Source organism: Gigantopelta aegis, chromosome 10, assembly GCF_016097555.1.
Source record: "Gigantopelta aegis isolate Gae_Host chromosome 10, Gae_host_genome, whole genome shotgun sequence".
NCBI classification, from domain to species: domain Eukaryota; kingdom Metazoa; phylum Mollusca; class Gastropoda; order Neomphalida; family Peltospiridae; genus Gigantopelta; species Gigantopelta aegis.
The window spans coordinates 42,473,670-42,499,150 of record NC_054708.1 but is presented as its reverse complement, the minus strand read 5'-3'; the positions used below and the strand labels follow the sequence as shown (position 1 = coordinate 42,499,150).

General features: G+C 39.0%; 1 protein-coding gene across 1 annotated transcript in view; it reads left to right on the top strand.

Annotated features, from left to right (window-relative positions):
- LOC121382842 (disintegrin and metalloproteinase domain-containing protein 12-like) overlaps positions 1-25,481 on the top strand; it is a 73,880-nt gene that overhangs the window by 34,258 nt on the left and 14,141 nt on the right. Inside the window, exons 4-16 of the mRNA XM_041512470.1 lie at positions 157-238; positions 5,281-5,363; positions 6,368-6,474; positions 7,649-7,704; positions 9,136-9,219; positions 10,988-11,059; positions 12,421-12,590; positions 13,975-14,059; positions 15,271-15,404; positions 16,265-16,436; positions 22,281-22,376; positions 23,968-24,099; positions 25,071-25,246. Coding sequence (XP_041368404.1) covers positions 157-238; positions 5,281-5,363; positions 6,368-6,474; positions 7,649-7,704; positions 9,136-9,219; positions 10,988-11,059; positions 12,421-12,590; positions 13,975-14,059; positions 15,271-15,404; positions 16,265-16,436; positions 22,281-22,376; positions 23,968-24,099; positions 25,071-25,246 — 1,449 coding nt within the window. The remainder of the gene's footprint in view (positions 1-156; positions 239-5,280; positions 5,364-6,367; positions 6,475-7,648; positions 7,705-9,135; positions 9,220-10,987; positions 11,060-12,420; positions 12,591-13,974; positions 14,060-15,270; positions 15,405-16,264; positions 16,437-22,280; positions 22,377-23,967; positions 24,100-25,070; positions 25,247-25,481) is intronic.

The window sequence follows — 25,481 nt, the reverse complement described above, 5'->3', positions numbered from 1 at the left end:
ACCACGCATTTTAGAGATTGATGCACATTTCTAAAACATTAAATAGTTTTCAATTTTTAAATTGTCGCTAATCAGAATAAATGTTTGTTGATCCAGGTACTATTAATATAGATATTGTTTTCTAATATAGATTTAAATTTAAATTTCTATTTTCAGAGATCTATTTTCTAATTCATACATAGAAAAACAGTACCATTCCGCGGGTAGCAGTATTGTGAAGCCACACAAAGATTCTCAGGTAAGTGCCAATCCAGGTGTTTTAATACATGTAGCAGCTATTTCCTTTGCCATACATGTCCTATATATGTAATATTAATTACATCTACTTGGTCAGACTGTGGGGATGGGAGTTACATAGATATACATTGGACTATGTCAAAAACCAGCATCTGTGTAACCTAGATTATTTCATTAGTGGGCATAATCAGTCTCTTGTTCAGTGACAGTATTAGATTGGATAACTCTGGGTACAGGTACAGGTACAGGTACAGGTATACCAATGCATTTTGCCCATCCCCCTTGAAGCCGGTTTAGACGGCGACCACTGTATATTGCTCAGTGATGGACCATGCATCTTCTGAAGACTATGTCCGAATCAGGGGTGGGGGAAAATAAAATTGTCAATCGGTCCCACGTTGATGTCATCACTACCGGGGGGGGGGGGGGGGGAGGGGGGTAGAGGGATAAGAAGAAAGGAATGCACATAAAAATTATAAAATCATTTAAAAGGTGATATTTGCCAAATAGTGTTCTAAAAACAAAATCATAGTGGCATTTGTATATTTTTATTTTGAATCATGAATGCGAAAACGATAAACATCAAAACATGAAAGAAAAACAAAATGTTTGATCACATCAGCGAAAATTTTTTATTATATTTATTTTACATAATGGAATAAATAATATATAAAAAAGGAATAAAAGTTATGCATTTTAACTCCCATATATGTATAAAAAGTACCAGTATTCAGTAGTCCTGAAAATTAATAAACAATAACACCGTTCGAGCGTTTGACAACTTGAGCTGGCACACGTTTAGACAAAGCAATTAATAACGTTGTCGCCGATTGGATGACATTTGATCTCTCCTGGCTCTAAAGATAGCCGGTTTAGCTATTCCAGCTCACTCCCACTTTTAAAAAAAAAAGAGGTGTAAACCTTTTTTTTATTTTAAAGTCCTTTATAATTATTTGATACACTACATTGAACAGTCAACAAGAAACACATTTATAGATTATTTCAGTATATTTTATGCTATTTCAAGCAGTTTGTATTTCACAAAAGCCTCTTGCTTCGTCGGACTCTGACACTCGACCCGACAGAGCTCCGTACACAGGCGTTAACATGTGTTGATTGTGACCAGTTGCAAACTCTGGGTCCTTTGTTTTAATTGGAGTGTAATACCTTGGTAGCTTTCTCACCAAGAATGATGAACGTCTGTTTTATCTCGTGACCAGCACAGCGGCTTTGACAAATGTCTAGCCTAGTGGCAATAGATTGATTGTAGGTCCGACTTATGGCAGACTTTAAAATCACAGACGTCAGAAACACCAGTCAGTTTGACCACTATTTATTTATTTATTATTATTTTAAATCATGCACAAGATGCCAATGTCTGGGCAGGCCGATCCAATTGGCGGATAGGAATTTGTTCCTATAATAGAAACGGACAGGTGCTTCGGACCGACAAGAATGACAAAAGTGGGACCGGCAAATGCACGTTTTTGAAAAATAATTTCGGTCTCAGAGATCGAGAATCGGTCCCAGACCGGGAAAAAAGGGCTTTTCCCCACCCCTGGTCCGAATGACTAATGTTAGACATCCAGTAGCCGATGATTAGTCAGTTAAAGTACTCTAGTGGTGTCATTAAAACTAACTTTAAATACTTATACATGACCTAACATGTAGTGCTAAGATACAGTCATCTCCCGATTGCTAGCAGACGCATACATTACATGTATGTACTCTAATCCGATTCTGCCACTTGTAACAAGATACATGTATGTTTTTGTATTTTATTTGATGCCTTATTGAAATATATTGAGTAACCCGGTATTCAGTATTATAATACATGTACTGTAATCCAACTCGGTATTCACTATTATAACACATGTACTGTAATACAACTCGGTATTCACTATTATAATACATGTACTGTGATCCAACTCATTTTCTTTCAGAGCCAAACATCCTTTTCTACTTATCAGTAGGGAGGAAACTCTTAGATACATGTATAATACATAGAGGATTTGTCACAAGTGTTTTTTAATATGGGAAAATATCAACCGAGTCTATCTTAATTGGTATTTGTCGAGACTCTGCCGAGACAAATACCGATTAACTAGACAAGGTTGATATTTTACACATTAAAAAACATGAGTAGCGAATTCTATTTATCCTATAACACTTCTAAACTAACATTTTAATTTTTTTTTTAGTAAATCACAGTACTAAAGTCGCCGCCATATGATGTCATCATGATTAGCACAAATTACTTTGACATCACACATTTTAACTAAATCTTTGAAAATGTTGCACTCAGGTACACAGGTCTTGTTGGCTTGAAAGCAAATGACCCATCCACAGCAACACATTACCTAGAGACCGTGTACATTTGCATACCATTATTAACCAGGTTAATACACTAAAATTATCACATGGGTTTATGACATGAATATCATGAATAAGTTATAAGATAAATAGGCAATAACTTACGAGTTACGAGGAATTACGGATTATCTGTCTTTAGCGAGTGACTGACAACATTAATTTCATCAGGGACAGATAATCCGTAATTCCGAGTATCAAGTGGGTTATTGTATTTATTATCCATAGTGTAAATAGTTTAGAAACTTAAAGTTTAAACTTCTTACATGACACAAACTATATAATATACAAGACGTGAAAGTCTGAGGAAACTGATGAATTCACGAAAGAAAAGCAATGACGTCAAAAGCTATCTTTAGGTACACAAATCAAATGTAAGCAAGAGAGATCACATTCGTAATGAACTGATATTTCTAGTGGGAAGTGAATGAACTACAGAGAAATTAGTTTAGAGCATGTTTAATTGTTAACAAGAACAAATTGTTTAAATGATTTCACTGTTTGTAAAATCTCACCAACAAAAGATTTGACAGTCGAGGAAGCCAACGACATCACCAAACTAACGGTATGATGTCAACGGGGAAATATAGCTTCTATCTTTCTCACATCTCGCTGCCCATATGGGTAATAAAGATCTTTATAAAATATGTTTATGTTATACAAAGAGAATACTACATGAGTGGCCATTACAGATACCATTTAACTTACAACAAGTTATTTTTAAAAAGTGAAAGCGAGTTGGATACATTTTTAAATGAGTTGTAAGATAAATGGTATCTAATGGACACAAAAGTAGTAATCTGTTTTTCACATGTTAAAAGAAACCCCAAGTTTAAGGCTTTAGCACTCATAGTTAACTTATGCGTCACAGACAAATCAGTTTTAGATCAACTTATGGTATATGTCACAGAAGAATCAATTTCTGTTATCACCTGAGCAGCCAGTTGTACGCTTTATTTAAATTGTTATCACATACATGTATATATATACTACTCAAAAGAATTTAAGGGTCAAAAATTTATAACCAAATAAGTTTCTGAGTGTATTAGATTGATGATGTAAACTACACCATTTTTTTTATTTATTGTTCCATATTTACAAAAAACCACAAATAAACGTATACAAGAAAGTCACATGACATGCTGTCAAAGTTGAAGGTTGTCAAACATGGATTTTACACATTAGAACATTCGTTTAATAGTGTGTGAAGCCACCCCTGGCGCGAATACACTCGACACATCGTTGCCTCATGCTGTTGATCAGACGTCTGAAGAACTCTTGGGGAATGGCCTCTCACTCTGCCATAAGAAGTTGACCCAGATCATGAAGGTTGGCCGGAGGGGCATGGTTATCCCGAACTCTCCTGCCTAATTCGTCCCAGGCATGCTCTTATTGGGGCCAAGTCAGGCGAATATGCTGGCCAATCCATCCTGGCGATACCTTGTTGTCTGAGAAAGTCCGTTACCACCCTGGCGCGGTGGGGTCTGGCATTGTCATCCTGCAGAACTGCCCCACTGCCAATCTGCTGAAGGTCTGGGAGTTCCAACGGCCGGATAATCTCATTCAGATAGCGGATTCCATTCAGATTGCCATCCACCACATAGAGGGGGGTCCTGTGGTGGATAGAGATGCCGCCCCACACCATGACGCTGCCACCACCGAACCGGTGACGTTGTCTAACGTTAACGTCAGCGAAGCGCTCCCCAGGACGTCTGTAGACACGAACCTGACCGTCGTTGAACTGGAAACTAAACCTGGACTCATCAGTGAACATCACTCGACCCCACTGAACACGTTGCCACCGCAGATGAAGCGTGCACCATTGACGTCTGGCTGTTCTGTGACGTGGTAGGAGTGGTGGTCGAACAGCCTGGCGACGGCAGCGTAGATTATTGGCTCTCAAACGATTGCGTATGGTTTGATCAGACACTCGAGTTCCAGTCGCAGTGCGCAGATAATCACGTAATCGGCGTGCAGTGGTTGTGCATTGACGTAGAGCCATATTGGTGATGTAGCGGTCCTCTCTATTTGTAGTGCTTCGGGGTCTTCCCGAACGTGGACGATTTCGAACAGAATTCGTGCCTTGGTACCGTTGCCACAGTCGGCCAACGACACTCTGACTGACACCAAGTCTCAGAGCAACATTTCTTTGCGTGTTGCCATCCTGAAGCCAAGCAATAGCCCTTCCTCGATCTTCGATAGTCAGTTGAAGTCGTACCATTGTCGAATTTGGAGTGTGCACCGTACACGAACGCAAGCTCCAATTATACGGAAATTCAGCATTGGGAACAGGGATAGCACGTGCAAATGAAGCGCTTTGTGAAAAAGCAAGTTACGGGCACTTAGCAGACCTTTCGCTTTCGCCCTAATTTACGTGCAAATGTAAGCATGTTTTCGCCATTAGAACTAGTCGACAGTGTCAATGACAGTGGATTTTAATTCATTTATGGGTTGCTTAGACCCACTTTCGTCAAAATGGAACAATACCATGCGTGACATTATGGTCTAGCTAATATAATTGACATTCAGAAAATAATGTCTAAAATATCGTCTGACCCTTAAATTGTTTTGAGTAGTATATGTTATCAAAAATAATAAATGATGTTCTTACCAATGGGTGGGTAAGAAATGTATGTACCTGCTAAATATGTTTTGTGTATTTCTCATTTTTAGAGAGAGAACCATTGTTTTTATCATGGGACTATTCGATATATACCTCAGTCACTGGTTGCATTGAGCACATGTGAAGGTCTAAGGTAAGATATCTTATTTAAGGGCTGTTCTACCATTGATCACATGAGTGGGGGTGCAGGAGGCACCACATTTATGATGTCTGGTGGGTCTTCTGCAGGTTTAACTTGTGCATCCTTGGTTAAAATAATGTTATATTTTGTGGGTAGTGGGTAGTGCCTCATGATATCAATTATAGAACAGTCTTGTTGTTTGCTTTTAATATTATTAACTCATCTACATGTACTTGTACCATTATCTGGAACTCATTAGCATGTTTTCTGTTTCTGCTAGGATGCCAATCTATTAATTAATTTTCATTCATTCATATGGTTTTTGTTCATCCATTTATTTGCTCACCCATCCATCCATCCATTCCTCCACCAACCCATTAGAAACCCCATCCATCCAACCATCCATCCATCCATCCATCCATCCATCCATCCATCGATGTAACCATCCATCCATCCATCCATCCATCCATGTAACCATAAATTGATGTAACTATCCATCCATCCATCCATCCATCCATCCATCCATGCAACCATCCATCCATCCATCCATCCATCCAGCCTTCTATTATCAGCAGATTGCCCTCAGTTGACTCACCCCCATCTCCACCCCTTCCCAGTCACTTGCAAAATTGGAGATAGTGCCTGGGAGAGATAGGCACCGTAATATGGTATCCTATCCTATCAGTTGAATCAGGTTTTTTCTCATCCCAGTCAGTGATCCTAAACTGGTACACACAAACAACTGCAGTATATGCAGTAGCCGCTAGTTTCCTGTCTAGACTAGTATGGAAATAACCGTATTATTAGACACTACAGTGTTAATAGCCATAGTTTAAAATGTGTGGAGGTGTGCCAATCATACAATCCTTTTTTCCCCTCTGTAAATGTACTTATAATTAATGATGATCTTTGTATTGATAAATTGGCAGGCATTCACAGCTGTATAGATTTAAAAAATAACTGAAATACATAGAAATATACAATTTGTTTCATTTCTTTGTTTGTTCCTATTTCAGAGGTATAGTATCAAATGAAGATGATGTTTTCCATATAGAGCACTATGGGCCTAACAGACATGTTATATTTAGAGACAGAGATAGGAAGAAGAAAAATCTTAAGTGTGGTAAGATTTTACCTGTATTTTGTTATGGCTATTAACAGTAAATACAATATTTTCTGATTTGCATTGTTAAATTAAGTTGTTTCATAAAGGAAGTAGATTTGAATATTTACATATTAGTGCCTACAGTTAAAATTGCATTTGAAAACAAGTTATGTTATCATTTTTAAATGTAATTAGTGGACTAGGTGTCTTGTCAAGCCATTGACATGCTAATATTATCATTGAATAATGATGTATTTTGCATAACTAAACACTCCAATTTTGAGTTGAAAAAAAATGGTTTTACATTAAACTCAAGCATATTATCTTTATATTACAACAAAACGTGTAGAAAAATTGTCTAGAGAAGATGTCAGTATTTGTTTTGTACACTATTAAATCAAAGGCAGATGTTGTCTGTCACCACAGCTAATTTTCTTGAACAAAGGAAGCTGAAATATGCGGACCTGTGGATACATGTTAAGATCTTTCTGTGAAGTACTCCCAGTTTGTGAAATGCTATCTGCTAGATTGTGTGGAATGTGTATTCCACACATAGGTGAAATAGGTTTCCTCCCACTTTACTATGCATTGTGCAGAAGATGTATTCTACAACTGGGACAACACACACCATAGTAACCCAGTTGGCACCAACATGAACATGACATATTTATTGTGTATGTGGAACAATATTAATGAAAACCTGCAGCATTTCTATAGATACATGAATTTATATTGGCTCTGGTTGATGTATTTTGGTGCCTCTAATGATTATGTATCACTATCATGTGGTTAATGAATTCTAGCTATAGTCATGTCAACTGCAAGTTCACTGAAATTTCCATTTACTTCCAGCAACACAATGCTATTAATGATTTACATGTAATAACCCTAAAATATAATATACATGTATAGAATCATAAAATGCAAGAGATTAAGCTCAAAACTGCTGTATATCTAAGTAAATACAAAGTCAGTATTATTTCCAGTTAATTGTGTTTATACACATGTGTAATGTAATTCGAGTCTAGATTACCATACTTTGATATCTGAGCCTTAGCTTTTCAAACCTTTTATTATTATAGTCATAAGCTTTTATCATAACCAGTGAAGTGAAGTGGTTGTTGGCTATTTTCACAAGCCTAGTACCAACTCATGAATACTTTAATCTGTTAATTCAATGTAACAATTTTAGGTTCATCTCATCATCACAGTGCCTTTGTACATCTTGGCAAAAGAGCAGCTCATAGGGTAAGTCTTCTGGATGGAGATCTCTTTCATCTCTCAGATGACATTGGAGAGTATTAGTAGTTTTGTGGATTAGTTAGGCTTAAAGGTAGAGTAAACTCAAACACGAGATTTATGTGTTGGAAAGATGCATACCCGGACCACCAACACATACTGACACTTCAACAAATGAAAAATGCGTAATTTTAGAGTTAATAAAAAAACATGATTATTCCTGCTAACTGGGGGCAGCCATTTTGTTTCATTTTTGTGACGTCCGGTTGTATAGCTTGAGGCGAAGTGACGTCAGCTTCGTCCATCTGCTCTATGCACAGTGTAAACAAACGCTCTAATTTATGACGAGGCGCTTCGCTTTCATCAACCTGACTTCTAAAACAACATAAATGACTTGATAGTATAATAAACTATTTAACTAAATATATTTCAATTTGCATCAATAGAACGAAATGGAGTTAAGTATTTTTCTTTTTTTAAAAATCCAAAGAAAAAAATGAATATTATTAGGCCTATTGGTATGCTACGTTCGAGCAAAAACGACCACTCACGATACCCAAGTGATAATTTTCTTTACTTTGGGACTACGTAATTAGTCAGTTTTGTGATTTTAGATGGGAAAGTCTACTTAATCAAGGGTTTTACAGAATTACTTACAGTAATAAAGCAGGACGACTGATCGATTACGATTAGAGTGGTGTCCATGCGATTAATACACAATACCCTGTGATCTTAATAAAAGAGGCACGTCTTTTTAGTGTGTCGAGACACAGTGTCTGGGAACCGTCTAAATATACACCTGCCAATCAGGAACCACAGGTACAGGCCACGGAAAGAAAAGACCAATTAACTAAGAAAACACTCCCGATTATTATTTTAGTACATGGATTAATTTATGTACAAACCATAATACAGTTATTTCAACACTTTGACAATGGTGGTTTATTTTGTATTAAAAATAATATATAATTGTTGCTGGCTTACTGGGATGATTATTATTACAGAATATTGCGATACATCCGCAAAAATCAGGTATGTTTTGTTACTTCAGTTCGAAGACTAATTCCTTATGTGACACATTAGGTATTACGTAACCACCAGCTCGCCAGAGGGCGTATTCACTGGGATGATACAAAATGGCTGCGCCCGTTATATATAATAGCCGTCACATTTAACAGTTTTATTAATTAACTATACGATTATACTTGTTGATATTAAGCAATAATGTGCATTATATATCGTTGAATATGCATACCAGGTCAAATGCCTTGATTGTCCCTTCCTTTAATTAACACTTTACTGTAATAGTTTTTTAATGTGTTTTACATTGTTTGATCAAGCAGAAATGTGCTACCATTATTTATTGTACATTGTATTAAATGTTTTCTTTTTTAAAGACATTTTTGATTAACTTAGTACATGTTAAGATTTTATTTACAGAAAAAGCGTGCAATACGTGGGCCATATGACAGCAATAAGAACACAAGATATGTTGAACTTTATCTTGTCAGTGACTACAGAACGGTAAGTTTTTTAACAATTGAAGTAATTTTATTTATTTATATCTAAGCGAAATGTTTTCAAACGCAGTGGAATCTGTCTAAACCAGATTCACTTGGGACTGATTAAATATGTCGGTTTAGACAGTGCCGGTGTAGACAGAGTTCGTCCAGAGTTATGGTTCTTAACTGTCATATTAACTAAACGTTTGGACTATATGTAAGACATCTGTAAAAGCAAGGCTTAGTAATGCTTGTTTTAGTGATTGGTATAAACCTGAAAGATATTTGTGTTTCTAAGAAACCAATCACACTCATGATAAACAAAATATGACAGGTCGTCAGTGAGAAGCAGGCTGGGACACAAGTTCAGTCCTGACTTTTGAACATGGGATATTAACATATGACTGTCATAAAAATATGTGTTCAAACCAGAACACATATAAAACAACAAGCAGAATAAATAACATGATTTTATTGATTAAAATCATATGAAACGGGGTCTGATTTATAGTTTTATTATTTTAAACGGATCGGTATGATGCAATGCAGGTATGAGCACATACACATAATAATCAGATTTATCATGCTACCTATACCCGTTACAACGGGTGTGGTTCATTGTTTATTAAACCTTCAAAAAGGTGTGATTATTTATTTGGTCTTCTAATTACTGGGGAACTGCTGTCATTGTTTAGAACGTGACCACTGGCAGACAGTAGAGGTAAGATCGTATGTCGTTGTAGACCGAGCCAATTACTTCATAAAACGTTCTTTTGTTCTTGAATGTGCATCTGAAGTCCGGAATAGACAGCATCCAGTGTAGACCAAGTTTTATTCCTAATAAATTAACGGTAGCTGGACGGGACTTTAAACTGTGCCATTTTACATAGAATGCTGGTTTAGACAGTAAAGTTTGTTTTATTTAACGACGCCTCTAGAGCACATTGATTTTTTTATCTTATCATCGGCTATTGGACGTCAAACATATGGTCATTCTGACACTGTTTTTTTTCAAGAGGAAACCCGCTGTCGCCACATAGGCTACTCTTTTTATGACAGACAGCAAGGAATCTTTTATTTGCGCTTCCCATAGGCAGGATAGCACAAACCATGGCCTTTGTTGAACCAGTTATGGATCACTGGTCGGTGCAAGTGGTTTACACCTACCCATTGAGCCTTGCGGAGCACTCACTCAGGGTTTGGAGTCGGTATCTGGATTAAAAATCCCATGCCTCGACTGGGATCCGAACCCAGTACCTACCAGCCTGTAGACCGATGGCCTAACCATGACGCCACCGAGGCTGGTATGGTTTAGACAGAGGCCAGTTTGGACAGAGTCCACTGTATTTCCAAAATGTTTGGCATCTTGTAACAATTTTCATGAATTTAAAGAAAACGAAAGTTGTACATCTTTTATAACAAAAATGCATTGGTCAATTTAATTGTCTTACTCTTTTTTTTTTTATACAGTCACAGTAACTGATATTTCATTTTTAATGGGAGCATTTCTGAAAGTTAACTGAATATTGAAATTCATTGTCAAAGAAATGAATTCTATTATAATACATGTTTCCACATACAGTTGAATCCCCATGGCTCAAACCCCGTCGATGCCCGAGAAAGTGTTTGACTCCATTTGGCTAACATCATATAAGTGTAACTTGGGACTCTTGTTTTTTCGAGTGTTGCTGTATATTCAACCCTTCAGAGTATGACCCAATGAGATTCTACTATATATCTCCTCTTCTTTTCTTTTTTTTACATAATTGTTGTTGTTTTTTTGCTTCCAGTATGAGAGAAATAACAGAAATCTGACAAAGGTCATCAGGAGGTCACAAGACATCGCCAACATAGTCAGCAGGGTAATGATTTTCACAGATTAAATTTTAAAAAATAAGAAATTGATTTCTATATCATATGTAAATAAAGTGCATTAAGATGTCAACTTTATGATGTGATGTGAAGGTGAGTAAGAAAATTAATATTTGTTTGATGAACTCCCAGCATATAGTTACTTACTGGCTGTTGTCAAAAATGTATCTGTAACTCATGGTATAAAGTGACTGAAAAAATGTGACACTACCTCATACTATTGTTTTCCCAGTATTAGTACTACTGTTGGTAGGGTCTTTCTCATAATAAAGGCATTTCATCTGGATCACAATTAGACATGTTATGTTTTGTTTGTCCACAAACATTCAAAGCTCATCAACACAAATCAGATCATGATTCTTGCATCAACTGACAGCAAGTGTGGAGCACGGTCCTGTCAAGTTGTCCCATACCAAAATGGAAATACTGCAGCTTCACCATTCATCTCATTATCATCCATGTTTATAATGTCCAAAAAACTAAAAAATATCTTCATTTCTGTTAGATGTTTGTGATGGGTTTTGTTTTTTCGGGGGGGGGGGGGGGGGGGGGGGGGGTGTTAAAGAAAAAAAAAAAGAGTCAATTTAGTAGACAAAGTTTTAACCAGGTTGTCAGCAGATCATTAGTTGCAGCATATTTACAACAGTGCAGTGTTACTATGAGAAGAATCTGAAACACCATGCATTATTATTTTGCTTGTAATTACTAGATAATTTGATGAAATGTTTTATTCCGTTATTTCACAGCATCCATGTTATTAACCCCTACCTGTCTATCTGTCTGTCTATTTATCCAACCGTCTGACTGTCCCACATATAGTTTTCCAGATGTTTTTTTTTTTTTAAATGCCTTTAAATATTGAGCTGAAATTTTGTATATAGTTTTATCATGATTAAGTTTGACTTTCATGGAGATTTACCCATTTTTGATGGAATTATGGCTCTCGAACAGAAGATGTGAAAATGTGTTTCTTGACTTCTTCTTTTTTCAAAAGGCCTTGAGATATTGAGCTGACATTTTGTGTATAGCTTTATAATGTACTATTGCAGATCAAGTTTGACTTTCATGGAGATGTACCTATTTTTGATGGAGTTATGGCCCTTGAACTTAGGAGATTTAAAAATGTGTTTTCTGGACTTTTGTTTTGCAATGCCTGAAGATACTGAGATAAAATTTAGTGTATTTCTTTATCATGTACTGTTACTGATCAAGTTTATTTTTCATGGTCATTTACCAACTTTTCACAAAAATATGTCCCTTAAATTTAGGAGATATGAAAAATTTGGTTGAGTTCGGTAGGGGACATGTATTGCTTTAGCAGTACTCTCAGAATGCTTGTTGTGTGTTTCAGCTGTACCGTCCTCTCAACATCTACATTGCCCTTGTGGGCGTAGAGGTGTGGCAGAATGGAGATCAAGTGTCTATCAGCGAGAGCGCCGATACCACCATGGAAAACTTTCTCAGATACCGGCGCGAACGCATCAACCCTTACCACAGAAACGACAATGCACAGCTTGTCACGTAATAAAGATTTTTTATTTGTGCAAAGTTGAGTGCGTGGAGAACAAGAGTATATCCCAACTCCCATAATCTGTTTTGAATGTTAATCATTTTAAGAGGCGTGATATGGAAAGAAAGAAAGAAACGTTTTATTTAACGATGCACTCAACACATTTTATTTATGGTTATATGGCGTCAGACATATGGTTAAAGACCATACAGATATTGAGAGAGGAAACCTGCTATCGTCACTTCATGATCTTTTATATGCACCATCCCACAGATAGGATAGCACATACCATGGCCTTTACATTTGTGGAGCACTGGCTGGAACGAGAAATAGCCCAATGGGACCACCGGCGGGGACCGATCCTAGACTGATCGCGCATCAAGCGAATGCTCTACCACTGGGCTACATCCTGCCCCTGCTTGCTATGGTGACATTTTATTACATTATGTTTATGTGTCTAGATCTTTACGAGTCTGATGTGGTGACTCTGTCTAGTGAATGCACATGTCATGTTATTCATGGTATTTTATCTTAGCAAATAAGATGATTTAGAGATATTTGGTGTTTGGGGCCTTTTCTTAATTTTAAAAGAAAAATATTTTTCAAGAAATAAATATTACATTTCACACCTACATGTATCTTTTATTTTGTTTTCATTGTCTTTTTTGTATATACATTTAGTTGTACTCTACTGTAGTAATACATATTTATTAGAAAATAGAATGGTAATGTCTTTAGCAGGCAACAATATTTCATGCAAATCACTGTTCTGTTCAGTCGTCTGTTACGCACAATTAAATTTACATGAACCACAAATCGGTTACGTCCTGACCTGTAGACGTTTAGAAATGAATACTTGCAAACTTCACAATTACTGGAAGTTTATTCATGTAGGTCTACATACTACTAGTATTCTGGCAAATGTTTTAGACTGATTTTTAGATACTTGATGTGCAGCAAACCAGTAGACAACATTATATTGCAACAGTTGTAACTTGCGACCAGTCTAAACTATAGTCCATCCCATCATATATTTATTCCTTTTACAATATTGTTAACTTTAGCAAGCATTAAAGAAACTGTTTTATAAAAGGTTTTCTTTTGTATTTTGTTTTAACTTTATGTTTAAGCTAAAAAAAATATGTATTTGAAATATAATTTCAATGTAACTTTGAGGTAACCGATCAGGTAACCCACATGTTACGCAAATGTAATTCACGTAACCGAACAATTGGTTAAGTAGGTAAAAACCATGTGAACTGACTTCCGGTTACCTTGGATGTTGAAATATTGTCCCCTGCTTTAGTAATCTAACACCAGTATAGAAATCAAATGAATAATTATTAGCAAGCAGAACATTCTAACAAAATGTACTATTTTCTCTCCTTGTTTTAGTGGTATATTTTTTGACCATGGCGTTGTTGGAAAAGCAATAAAGGGACCAATGTGTACCTACCAGTTTTCTGGAGGAGTCAACATGGTATGTAGTAATTACTAGTGCGTTGCTTGTGACAGTTAATCTAAAGCACCATGACAGTTGAGTGTAGTTCCAGTCTATTATTAAGTTTTCTGGAGGAGTCAACATGGTATGTAGTAATTACTAGTGCGTTGCTTGTGACAGTTAATCTAAAGCACCATGACAGTTGAGTGTAGTTCCAGTCTATTATTAAGTTTTCTGGAGGAGTCAACATGGTATGTAGTAATTACTAGTGCGTTGTTTGTGACAGTTAATCTGAAGCACCATGACAGTTGAGTGTAGTTCCAGTGTATTATTAAGTCCAAAATATTTAAATGGTATAAGTATTTTTTAAAGACTTATAAATAATGTATACTTCATGGTATCAGTGCAAAGTCAAGCATGTTAATACATGAATGAATGAATGAATGAATGAATGAATGAATGTTTAAAGACACCCCAGCACAAAAATAGACATTGGCTATTGGGTGTCAAACAAAGGTAAGTACATCAGTATGATTATTTCTATTAAAAATACAAATTGTATAAGCTTCAACAGGTGGGGAGGTGGGTACTAGGGCCTCCACAAGTCCAAAATATGGGACTCGAGTACTCGAGGGTCAAACTCGACCCGGACCCGAGTACCCGACACTTTACACAAGATGATGATGAGATTAAAGAATAAAGTTAAATAGAATTATGCATTTTAATTCCAGGGCTGAACATGGATGCCAAATCATGTCATTCTATTGCATTTAGAAACCGGTTGATATATTTAGTGTTATGATGGATGGACGGCCAGTTTAAAAAAAGAAACTAGCGCATGATCTTATAATTATTGTGTCACTTATATCGTTGATTATCTAAGCCTGAAATTATTGTCCTACATTGTCCAGTGTATTATAATTGATTCCACCTTGTACGGGAGTCTTGCTAGACTCGACCCGTGCCCAAGTACTCGAGTACTCGTGGAGACCCTAGTGGGTACTGTTATAAAAGTTCAAAACCTGACAGACTTTCTGTTCAGTACAATTCTAGAGGTTAGCTCTTCTTGACAAGTTCTGAAATGTTGATATATCTACATGTACCCATTGTTATATTCTGGATTATTGGAGTGCATTTTTTGTGCATCTGGTTCAGTGTTTTATATACATGTATACATACATATTTTGCTCTGCCACTTCCTTGTTCACTACAAATGCAAAGTTTTAGGTAAATGAATTGCTTTGTTTTAGGACTATGATGGTTTGGTCACTCTGGTAGCTACAACTGTTGCTCATGAAATGGGACACAACTTTGGCATGGAGCATGATAACGATTCATCATGCTACTGTTCTAAAGAAAAGTGTATCATGGCAGCCACAAGTGGGTTCGTATGACCACATTTTACGAATATTCATCTACATTCTTTCTTCAGTAATCCTATTTTATAAATTTACACATCATGCTTTATTGCTGTCTATACTGTTACATTCCAAACAGTGATCTGTGAGTGATCTTTCATAAGGCACACGATGAGCTGTTCTGTCTGAGAAAGTGTACAATAAACTAGTTATTTAACAGAATGACAATACAGTAATGATCAGGGGCTCATTTTACAAAACATTGTAAGTTTACGTCTGTGACTAGCAGTTATACTGGCCATATATGTTTATACATGTTCAGCATCTATTTCACGCAGAACATTACATCATAACAGAAGATGGAACATTTTAAGGACAACTGAAATTGAAATATGTATATTTCAAACTATATTTGTTTTACTATTAGTAGTATAAGAATTGTGATTTGGTTGTATATTTATGTTTACGTGAAAAACTAGGTTTACGATTGTTTTGTGAAATTGGGCCCACGGCTCACACTGGATTGTTTTTTTTTAGTTAGCCAATTTTCACATCTGTAGGGTATTACCTTGAAAATTATTCAAAAGTGGCTAATTTAAAGACCATTTTATTAGTCAAATATTAAGTGTTAATTGTAGCCACTTTGTATGAAAATTAACAAATGGCTTCTTTGGCAATGGACTAGGTGAGCACTGAATAATAAGCTGAGAAATGTCATTAAACAGATATTCCTTTCAAAATATAGTGATACAATTTTACTATTATCATTTTCATAATTTATTACCACCTCTCATGCATAGTTTTAATACAAAGTCGTATGTCATATTCTTAAATAATTCCATAAAGCAGCAGTTTTCAGGCAAAATAATATCCCATATTTTTACAGACAAACAAGCCCAACACAGTGGTCGTCATGTTCTAAGATGGCTCTGCAGGAAGCATTTGAGCTGGGCATGGACTACTGCCTGAAGAACAAACCCACCAAGCTGTTCGATGGTCCGGTGTGTGGTAACGGCTTCGTCGAGGTTGGAGAGGAGTGTGATTGTGGATTACCTCAGGTAGTGTTTTCATGAATTTGTGTCATATAGTAAGAGGTTGGAGAGGAGTGTGATTGTGGATTACCTCAGGTAGTGTTTGTCATATAGTAAGAGGTTGGAGAGGAGTGTGATTGTGTCATATAGTAAGAGGTTGGAGAGGAGTGTGATTGTGGATTACCTCAGGTAGTGTTTTCATGAATTTGTGTCATATAGTAAGAGGTTGGAGAGGAGTGTGATTGTGGATTACCTCAGGTAGTGTTTTCATGAATTTGTGTCATATAGTAAGAGGTTGGAGAGGAGTGTGATTGTGGATTACCTCAGGTAGTGTTTTCATTAATTTGTGTCATAGAGTAATTGTAATTAATTACCTGGTGTGGTGGCCTTTCATGGGTTTTCCCTCCAAAATATGACGAGTATAAATAGCCAGCCCTTATTATATATTAATTAAAAAACAAAGTTACGCATTCATAGTCTTATTCAACTTACTGTGCTAGCACAACAAATATGCTATTCAACCTGAGTCCAACCTACACACTGCAGAATTTTCTCCCTTGCCGGATATGCACAATGCTATCCTTGCACAGGCTACCTGTAACTTCATTCTCAATTCTGCAGTCGACCTGTTAACACCTGTTTAAGCTTTGGCAAAAAGTTTTCTTTACTTGTAATTTTGTGTTTGTTTTTCAGTTGAACTTGACATACGGTTGGTGGTTGGGAATTCTGTGTTGAATTTACCATGTCTGACGCGAGTTCGTTGACAGCTAGCACACGGAAAGTTTGTGCGCGAGATGGTTGTCAATTTCCTTTACAACGTAAAGACACACACGTGTTGTGTCAGGACTGTCAGTCTTGTTCTCAAGACCATAAGTCTGTAGACACTTCGAAAAGTGTCCTGAAAGGGGGGAAACACAAGGGTGTTTCTTCGTCGGTCTGTGTTACGAGTACAGTTACCGATACTTCGGGAGCGGCAGTTTGCATCGTCTTTGGTCCCTACCTCTTCGACTTTACTCGATAGAGGATGAGGTTCGCGCAGATACCCCGCGGCTGGGGGTACTCTGTGGCCGCAAACTCCGACCGTTCCGCACTTGGCGCAGGAATGACCGTTAGGCTTTCAGGAAACGTTGTTTCGGAGTTTTGTGGAATTTTTGAACGCTTCGCCTCAGTTGGGATCATTGCTTTCGCAGATGGGACCGTCGGGTGCGGCTCCCATTCCTCCCCACCCTGGTTTTCCGCCAAAACCAGCAGAAACTGCGTCTCGACAGCAGTTTGACGATGCGGTTAGGGATTGTTGTTTGGTTCCTATTGTTTCCGTCTCGGGAGACGCTGCCCCAGGGGTGTCTCAATTAGGGGGAGGAGTCCATGTAGATCTTCGGGATCCAATGGACAGTGACCTGGCTTCAGAGGAAGCGTCGGTTGGACCTGATTCTGTCGCTGACCCAGCTCTCTCTCACTTCGGTTCGGAGGTAGAGGAGGAGTGCGATTATCCGGCGGTTCTGGCTTTTGTCAGGGACCAGGTCCGACAGGTATGCGGGGACACTTTACCTCAGGTTGAGGCCCAGCCTACATTCAAGGGTGTCTCCTTCGGGAACCGTTCTTTGAATTTGGTCACTCCTCGTGAGGAGTTGGGTTTACCACTTGCACAGTTCACTTTGTGACATTGATGTGTTGATCACTGGCAGTGATCGTATCCTGGGAGTGGGTGTTGATGAGTACCCAACGGCACTGCCTATGGGGAAAAACCTTAACAGGAGCGCCCATTTTTCATGATGACTCCTATGAGACGTTGGGGGCGGATTTTCTCGAACATCCGGCGGTCGTTCCCGCTCGTGTCCGAGCCACTTGTTCCCCATCGCCGCATGTGTCATTGCCAATCGCGGATCTGGAATCATTCGAACGGCTGGCTAAGTCGATGTTCCAGGTTAATAACCATTTAGGTACGTTCCTATTTGGCTTGGATAAGGCTGTCAAGAGCCTTCCCGCGATGGCGAAAGGCTGTTTGGAGGCTGCGTCAAAAGCCTCTAAGCATATCGCTCAGTTATCTGGCCAATTGTTTGCGAACAGTCTTTTGTTACGGCGTGACCATTACCTGGCGGGTTTGAGTGCGTCAAACGTTGCGAAGACGGTACGGGAATATTTAGTTTTCGGTCCCGATTTTAATATTGTCCTAGACAAGGATTTGTCGCGACCAGTCCCGAACACTCAACCCTCAACCTCTGGTAAACGTCGGTCCACGTTTTCGGGGTTCAAGCCTCCTGTGAAAAAGGCTGCTTTTTTACAGTTGGCTCAGATCCCTAGGGTTCCTGACACTAGGAGGCAACCAGGTAACAACCCGTCTTCCGCTAAGTGAGGACGCAAACGTTGTACTGTGTTCCGTTCTCAGTCCACCAAAGGCGTTGCGCCTACGGGTGGTAAGCGGTTGGGGTGAGGGTACGTGAACGATCGGCAGTTGCTTTCGGAGGTACCGTTAGCAACCATACCCATGGGGGGCAGGCTTCGCCATTTCCTTCGAAATTGGTGCAAGCTGCCGGGTCTCGACCCCTGGGTTCTGTCGGTCGTTCGACACAGTTACAAAATACCCTTTTCTTCGAGCCCCCCTCTTACTTCCACTCCGAGAATGCCGCCGTTACCATCCGCGGATCGGCGCGTTTTAGTGGAGAGTATGATTGCCGAGTTTCTCGACAAAGGGGCCATCCAGAGAGTCAGTCTGGACACTCCGGGATTTTATTCTCATCTTTTCTTCGCCCAGAAGAAAAATGGGGAATGGAGACCAATCCTAAATTTGAAGCCATTGACCGTCTATGTCGACGTTCCTTCCATGAAAATGGAAACGGTTCATTCGGTCCGGAACCTGCTTCAAATTGGGGAGTGGGCTGCGTCGATCGATCTGAAAGACGCATACCTCCATGTCCTGGTGCGCAAGGCGTTTTGGAAGTTTCTGCGCTTCCTTTTCGGTTTGGCGACGAGTCCCCATGCTTTTACACGTGTGGTAAAAGCGGTGGTAGGTCATGTTCATTCGTGAGGGGTTCGAATGCATACCTATCTCGACAATTGGTTGATCCCAGCTTCGTCGCAACAGAAGTTTCAGACCAATGTCGGGTTGGTTTTGGACACGATCCTCCAATTGGGTTTTATTCCCAATTGGGTGAAATCGGAGTGAACGCCGGCTCAGATTTTCACATATCTCGGAGTGGTCTTCGATCTTGTGGTAGCTTCGGTTCGTCCCACCGATTTTCAAATGTCAGCGCGACGGTTAATGGGGGAGCAAAGTACTACGGTACGATCTCTCCACGTGGTGTTGGGCCACCTCGAATCTCTGGCCTCATTGATCGTGCGGTTCAGACAATTCAAACGACCACTCCAGTGGCATTTGTCCCCATGGTGGGACGGTCACAATTGGGACACGATAGTGCCTCTGGGCCCATGGTTCACTCATCCGATACAGGAGTGCCTGTCGGACAAGTGCATGTCCCTATCGGTTCCGTTGCACCCCCCTGCTCCGGATCCGATCCTTTTCACAGATGCGTCGCTGCATGGGTACGGGGCGCATCTGTTGGATCAACACATTTCAGGGGTATGGAATCTCTCCGAGAGGAAGCTTCATATCAACTGTTTGGAGATGGAGGCAGTGCATTGTGCCTGACTTCATTTCCAGTGTGTTCTTCGACACTGTCGAATTCTGTTGAGATGCGACAATACGTCGGTAGTGGCATATCTCAATCGTTGGGGTGGAACCAAATCGGAGACTTTGGGTTGCAAAGCTCTTGCGATTTTGGAATTCTGCGACCAACTAGGGATGACTCTGTGGGCGAAACACATTCCTTCGTCGGTGAATGTGTTAGCCGATGCCCTCAGTCGACATACCCTGTTCAGACGGAGTGGATGTTGAACAAAGGGGTGGTCGCAGCGGTTCTTCGGGTGTGGGGCAGTCCACAGGTGGACATGTTTGCCACACGGTTGAACAACCAATTGCCAGTGTTCCGTGTCCCCGTATGGATTGGACGGGACTGGATTTTTATGCCTTCCCTCCTGTCTTACTCGGCAAGGTGTTGACCAAAGTGGTCCAGGAACCTTGTCACGTGACGTTGATAGCTCCTCTGTGGGTGGCGCAGTCCTGGTTTCCACAGCTCCTGTCACTGTTAGTGGTAGTCCCGTTCCGGTTACCAGTGTTGTCCGATCTACTCAGCCAGCGACTGAGTCAGACGGTGTGGCAATCCACGGTTGAACGACCTTTCATTATTCCGAAATGGAATGTCTTTCTGGTGTTACATGCTCTTAAGGGTGCGCCTTATGAGCCGTTGAGGTTTGCTAGTCTTCGTGCCTTGACGTGGAAGACTCTGTTTCTGGTTTTGCTGGCGGCTTGTCGTCGGATCAGTGAGATACATGCTTTTTTGCATGACTTGGTTGATTACAATTCGGACAGGTCTGTCACTTTACGTACCAACCCTATCTTTGTTGCTAAAAACCAGTCTCCGGGGGAAGAGTTTCCACCTACTGTCATTCACAGTTTATCTCGTACACTGTCATTTGACAACTCGGATAGACTTCTTTGCCCGGTGAGAGCATTGAAGTATTATTTGGAGCGTACGAAAAGCCGGCGGCAGGGTAAAAAGAGATTGTTTATTTCTTATACCATTAGGCCGGGTGATGTCACAAAAAATGCTTTGTCTCGATGAATAGCAGCTACCATCAAGCTAGCATATGAGATGGTGGGTGATCATGTGTTACGGAATTTCTCTGTTAAACCACATGAAATCCGAGCCATTTCTGCTTCCCTGAATTTTCATGACTCTTTAGATTTTATAACGGTCATGAATGCAGGGGTTTGGAAAGGACGGCACACTTTTGACCGTTTTTATTTCCGGGATATGGCGGTTGGTCCTGACGGTACACATAGGATCCAGACAGTCAATGCGGCTCAACACGTCGTGTCTGTGTGAAGGGCAGCGGAAAGAGGTCGACCTCTTTTCCGTCCGACTGCCATCGATTCACGCTTCGGACATGTTTAACACTCCACCCTTTTCTGAGGGATGGGGTTTTTTGTAGTGTTGTCTACCGTTTCCTCTCCCTGGGGAGATGTTTTTCCTCCCTTTCATGGGGATGAGTTTTTCTTTTGGGAAGCCCCTTTCATTCCCAAAAGTTGTTTGACTCCTTGTTTCCGTATGTCGTGGTTCATCCTATCTCCATGTCATTACTTCAAAGGAGCTTTTTGGGTACGGGTAAGTCCTCTATTTTCTTACCTCCTCCCATTAATGTTGAAGTCACGTGCTCTAACGGTGTCATTGCACGTCCGTTATAGCATATTTGTTGTGCTAGCACAGTAAGTTGAATAAGACTATTAGAATTTTTTTCTTCTAATTTTCATTATTATTCATACTTACCTAGTGCTAGCACAACAAACTATACCTCCCACCCACCCCTATGAGGCTTTCCCTCTGTGGGTTTGGGTGGACTTTGAACTGAGAATGAAGTTACAGGTAGCCCGTGCAAGGATAGTATTGCGCATATCCGGCAAGGGAGAGAATTCTGCAGTGTGTAAGTATGACTTAGATTGAATAGCATATTTGTTGTGCTAGCACTAGGTAAGTATGAATAATAATGAAAATTAGAAACAAATTTTCTAATTTAATGAGATAATCTGCAAAATTAAAAGAAGACTTGAATTGAAAACTAATACATTTCATTTACCAGGATTCATAATAGCTTAAAGTTCAGTTAACACATGGCACTTTTACAGATATTTTAATTACAAAATATTATTTGAAAACTTGTTGGTTTTTCTGTGAGAAACTAGTTTGGTGTAACATTAACTTATGATACAATTATGTGTGCCATTTGCTTGACATGTAATTGGAATAACTGTTTCAGGATTGCCACAACATCTGCTGTAATTCCACGACCTGCAAGCTGTACCCACAGGCTGTGTGTGGCACAGGGAGGTGTTGTGACCTCACAACATGTCAGGTCAGTATCTAGTTCAGGGGCTATTCATGGGGGGTGGGGTGGGGTGGGGGTGGCACGGGGAGGTGTTGTGACCTCACAACATGTCAGGTCAGTATCTAGTTCAGGGGCTATTCATGGGGGGTGGGGTGGGGTGGGGGTGGCACGGGGAGGTATTGTGACCTCACAACATATCGGGTCAGTATCTAGTTCAGGGACTATTCATGGGGGGTGGGGGTGGCACGGGGAGGTGTTGTGACCTCACAACATGTCAGGTCAGTATCTAGTTCAGGGACTATTCATGGGGGGGGGGTTGGGGTGGCACGGGGAGGTGTTGTGACCTCGTTCAATCTGCATCTTATTCAGGGATTATTGGGGTGTGGCACAGGGAGGTGTTGTGACCTCACTACATGTCAGGTCAACATACAGCTCAGGGATTATTCAAGGAGGGGGTAAAACTTTATACAGATAGGATACTAAATTTGTTATTTGTTTACTACTACTATTATGCTTTAGTATTTTTCTTTTAGACAAAAAAACCCACCAACAAAACAACAAAAAGAAAAACCATAATTTTCTTTTTAAAATTGCCCAACACAAAAGTCTCTACAAAGAGCTGCTTGCACAACATTTGTAATTTGTTTTAGTTTGAACACTCTACAGTTTTTATCTTGTCTTGATGGGAGTCAGAAAGTGTGACCTTTCCTGCGGTAGCAGTCAAGGTGTGAACTTTTGCATTTAGCTTTATGTTAAATCTTTTTATTTGACCAGTTCCAGATTAGTGAGATTTGAGCAAGTTGCATCTTTTGGATGTTGATTTAAAAAAAAAAACATTTTGGTGATATAAAAATTAAAATATTAAATGAATCATGAAATTTACTGCATTAATTCATACAAATTAACTCTAGTACATTCTTCTTCAGACCTCAACATGAAAAACAATTGAGGGGAGTCAGTAATTACTTCCTTAACGTAGATTATGGGGAGCTATTTAAGATATTACCATATTGATACCATATAAATTGACATGCTAAGGGGAGCTGTCCTTGAACTAGTGTCAGGGGAGTGACCAGGAGCGGGAGTAATAGCTCCCCTAAAGTGTCATGGTCTGATTAATGTTGATATTTAGTGAAAGGTTTAAATTTAAACACATCTTCAGAACTTTTTTTCACGCATGGAATGACACTACAAACATTTCCTGAAATGTTTCCAAATTATATTACAGAGAATACTACACGAGTGGCCTTTGGATACCATTTATCTCACAAGAAATTGTTTAAAAAACGAGCAAAAGCAAGTTGGATATGTTTTAAAACGAGTTGTAACATAAATATAGATCAAATGTAGTGCTAGTATTCTATTTCTTACACGTCCTCAAAAAGCAGGGTTAAAATGAGTTTAAACAACTTTTCCATATAAAACTTTACAAGACTTGCACTGCAGTTAGCTTATGCAGTAATCACTTTCAGGTTAACTTACACACCACAGACTAATTGACTTTTCTTTTTGATGTTTTGACACTTTCCTGGAAGCTCCATAATCTTGTTAACTGTTGTTTGATTGTAAAAAGTAATCTGTACCATCTTATGACAACTTTATTTGGTATGCTTTTCAGATGAAAGGTTCTGCCTCACTCTGCCGAGAGCCAACATCAGAATGTGATTTTCCTGAATTTTGCACTGGCTTGACAGAGTACTGCCCAGCTGACGTCTACAAACAGAATGGTCTTTCTTGTATGAATTCCCAGGTAAATACAGTGATACTGTGTACCGTTCCTATCTGCAATGTGTTTTGACTCGGTCGTGTGAGTATGACTGAATGATCACTGTATCACCTATTGTGTGATGAAGGTCACAGTTCAAGCATATTAGTAGACTGCAATAACTTACATGTATCTATAGTCCATACTCGCATCCTCATACAAAAATGTTTCTTGTAAATAATTTCAGTTTGGTTTGACATAAGAAGATATTTAAAAAAAACACCCTATTTTTGTGTGAAAGATACAAAACACTCGGCTCAGAAATAAATAACTTGTAGTAAATTCTGTAGTATGAAAAAATGTGTTTCCTGTGGGATGGACTAAATATTATGGTTTCCAATCTGTTCAGTGTTAGGTGAGACATTTTGCACTACAGTGCTCTTACTGTAGGGTTAAATAACACACAGAAACACTAATCGTCAATTATGTCACTTCACCCACATATAGATAAAGACTGTATACGCACAAAGATACAACAAAATGTTTAAGAATGCTTTCCGCATGTTCCATTGTGCATATATATTATTTTTACTGTTGGTTGTGATAGAATATTTGAAGGATAAAAAGAAAAAATATATAAATCTTGAAAGTGTTTCGAGTAATAGATATTATGAACAGGAATGTAAAACCTTCAGATATAAATGCTCCTACCAAAACATTTTCTGTCCTTGTTCACAATGTTTTGTTTCACTTTGTGCATTATTCATATGCTTAGGAGAGAAAGTTACGGTCATAATTTGCAGTTTGTTTTGTGATACATTTGGAAGAGTTAAGATTCAAGATTGATAGGCCGAATCCTCAGTATTAAATCTTGCCTAAACATCATGAATACTCTGAAAATATTTGATTTAATATTTATATTTTACAATATACCCTTAGTAACAGTGTAAATACAGAATATAATATGGAATTATAAACTAACCATTTGTTTCATACCGGTACCAATCTATTTGCAGTCATATTGTTATAATGGACAGTGTAGCACACACACAGACCAGTGCAAGTTGCTATGGGGAAACACTGGCCGGGCGTCCGACCCAATCTGTTTCCAACAACTGAACATACAAGGTGACCAGGATGGTAACTGTGGATACAACTGGACTACAGACTCGTACTTGGCCTGCAATCGACGGTGAGTCAAACACTGCTGTGGATATCATTATATGAGGGCTATATGAAACTTCGGGAAACAAATTACAAGTTGTTTTATTTCCCAATCAGAAACAAGGGGAATACTTAAGTTCTCAGCAAGTTTTATAAGTTTGTAGAACATGCACACAGTAGTAATAAATATATTTATTACCAGAATGGGAATGAATGTACATAATAAGTTGGTAAATAGATTTTTGAAAAAACTGTAACACCAC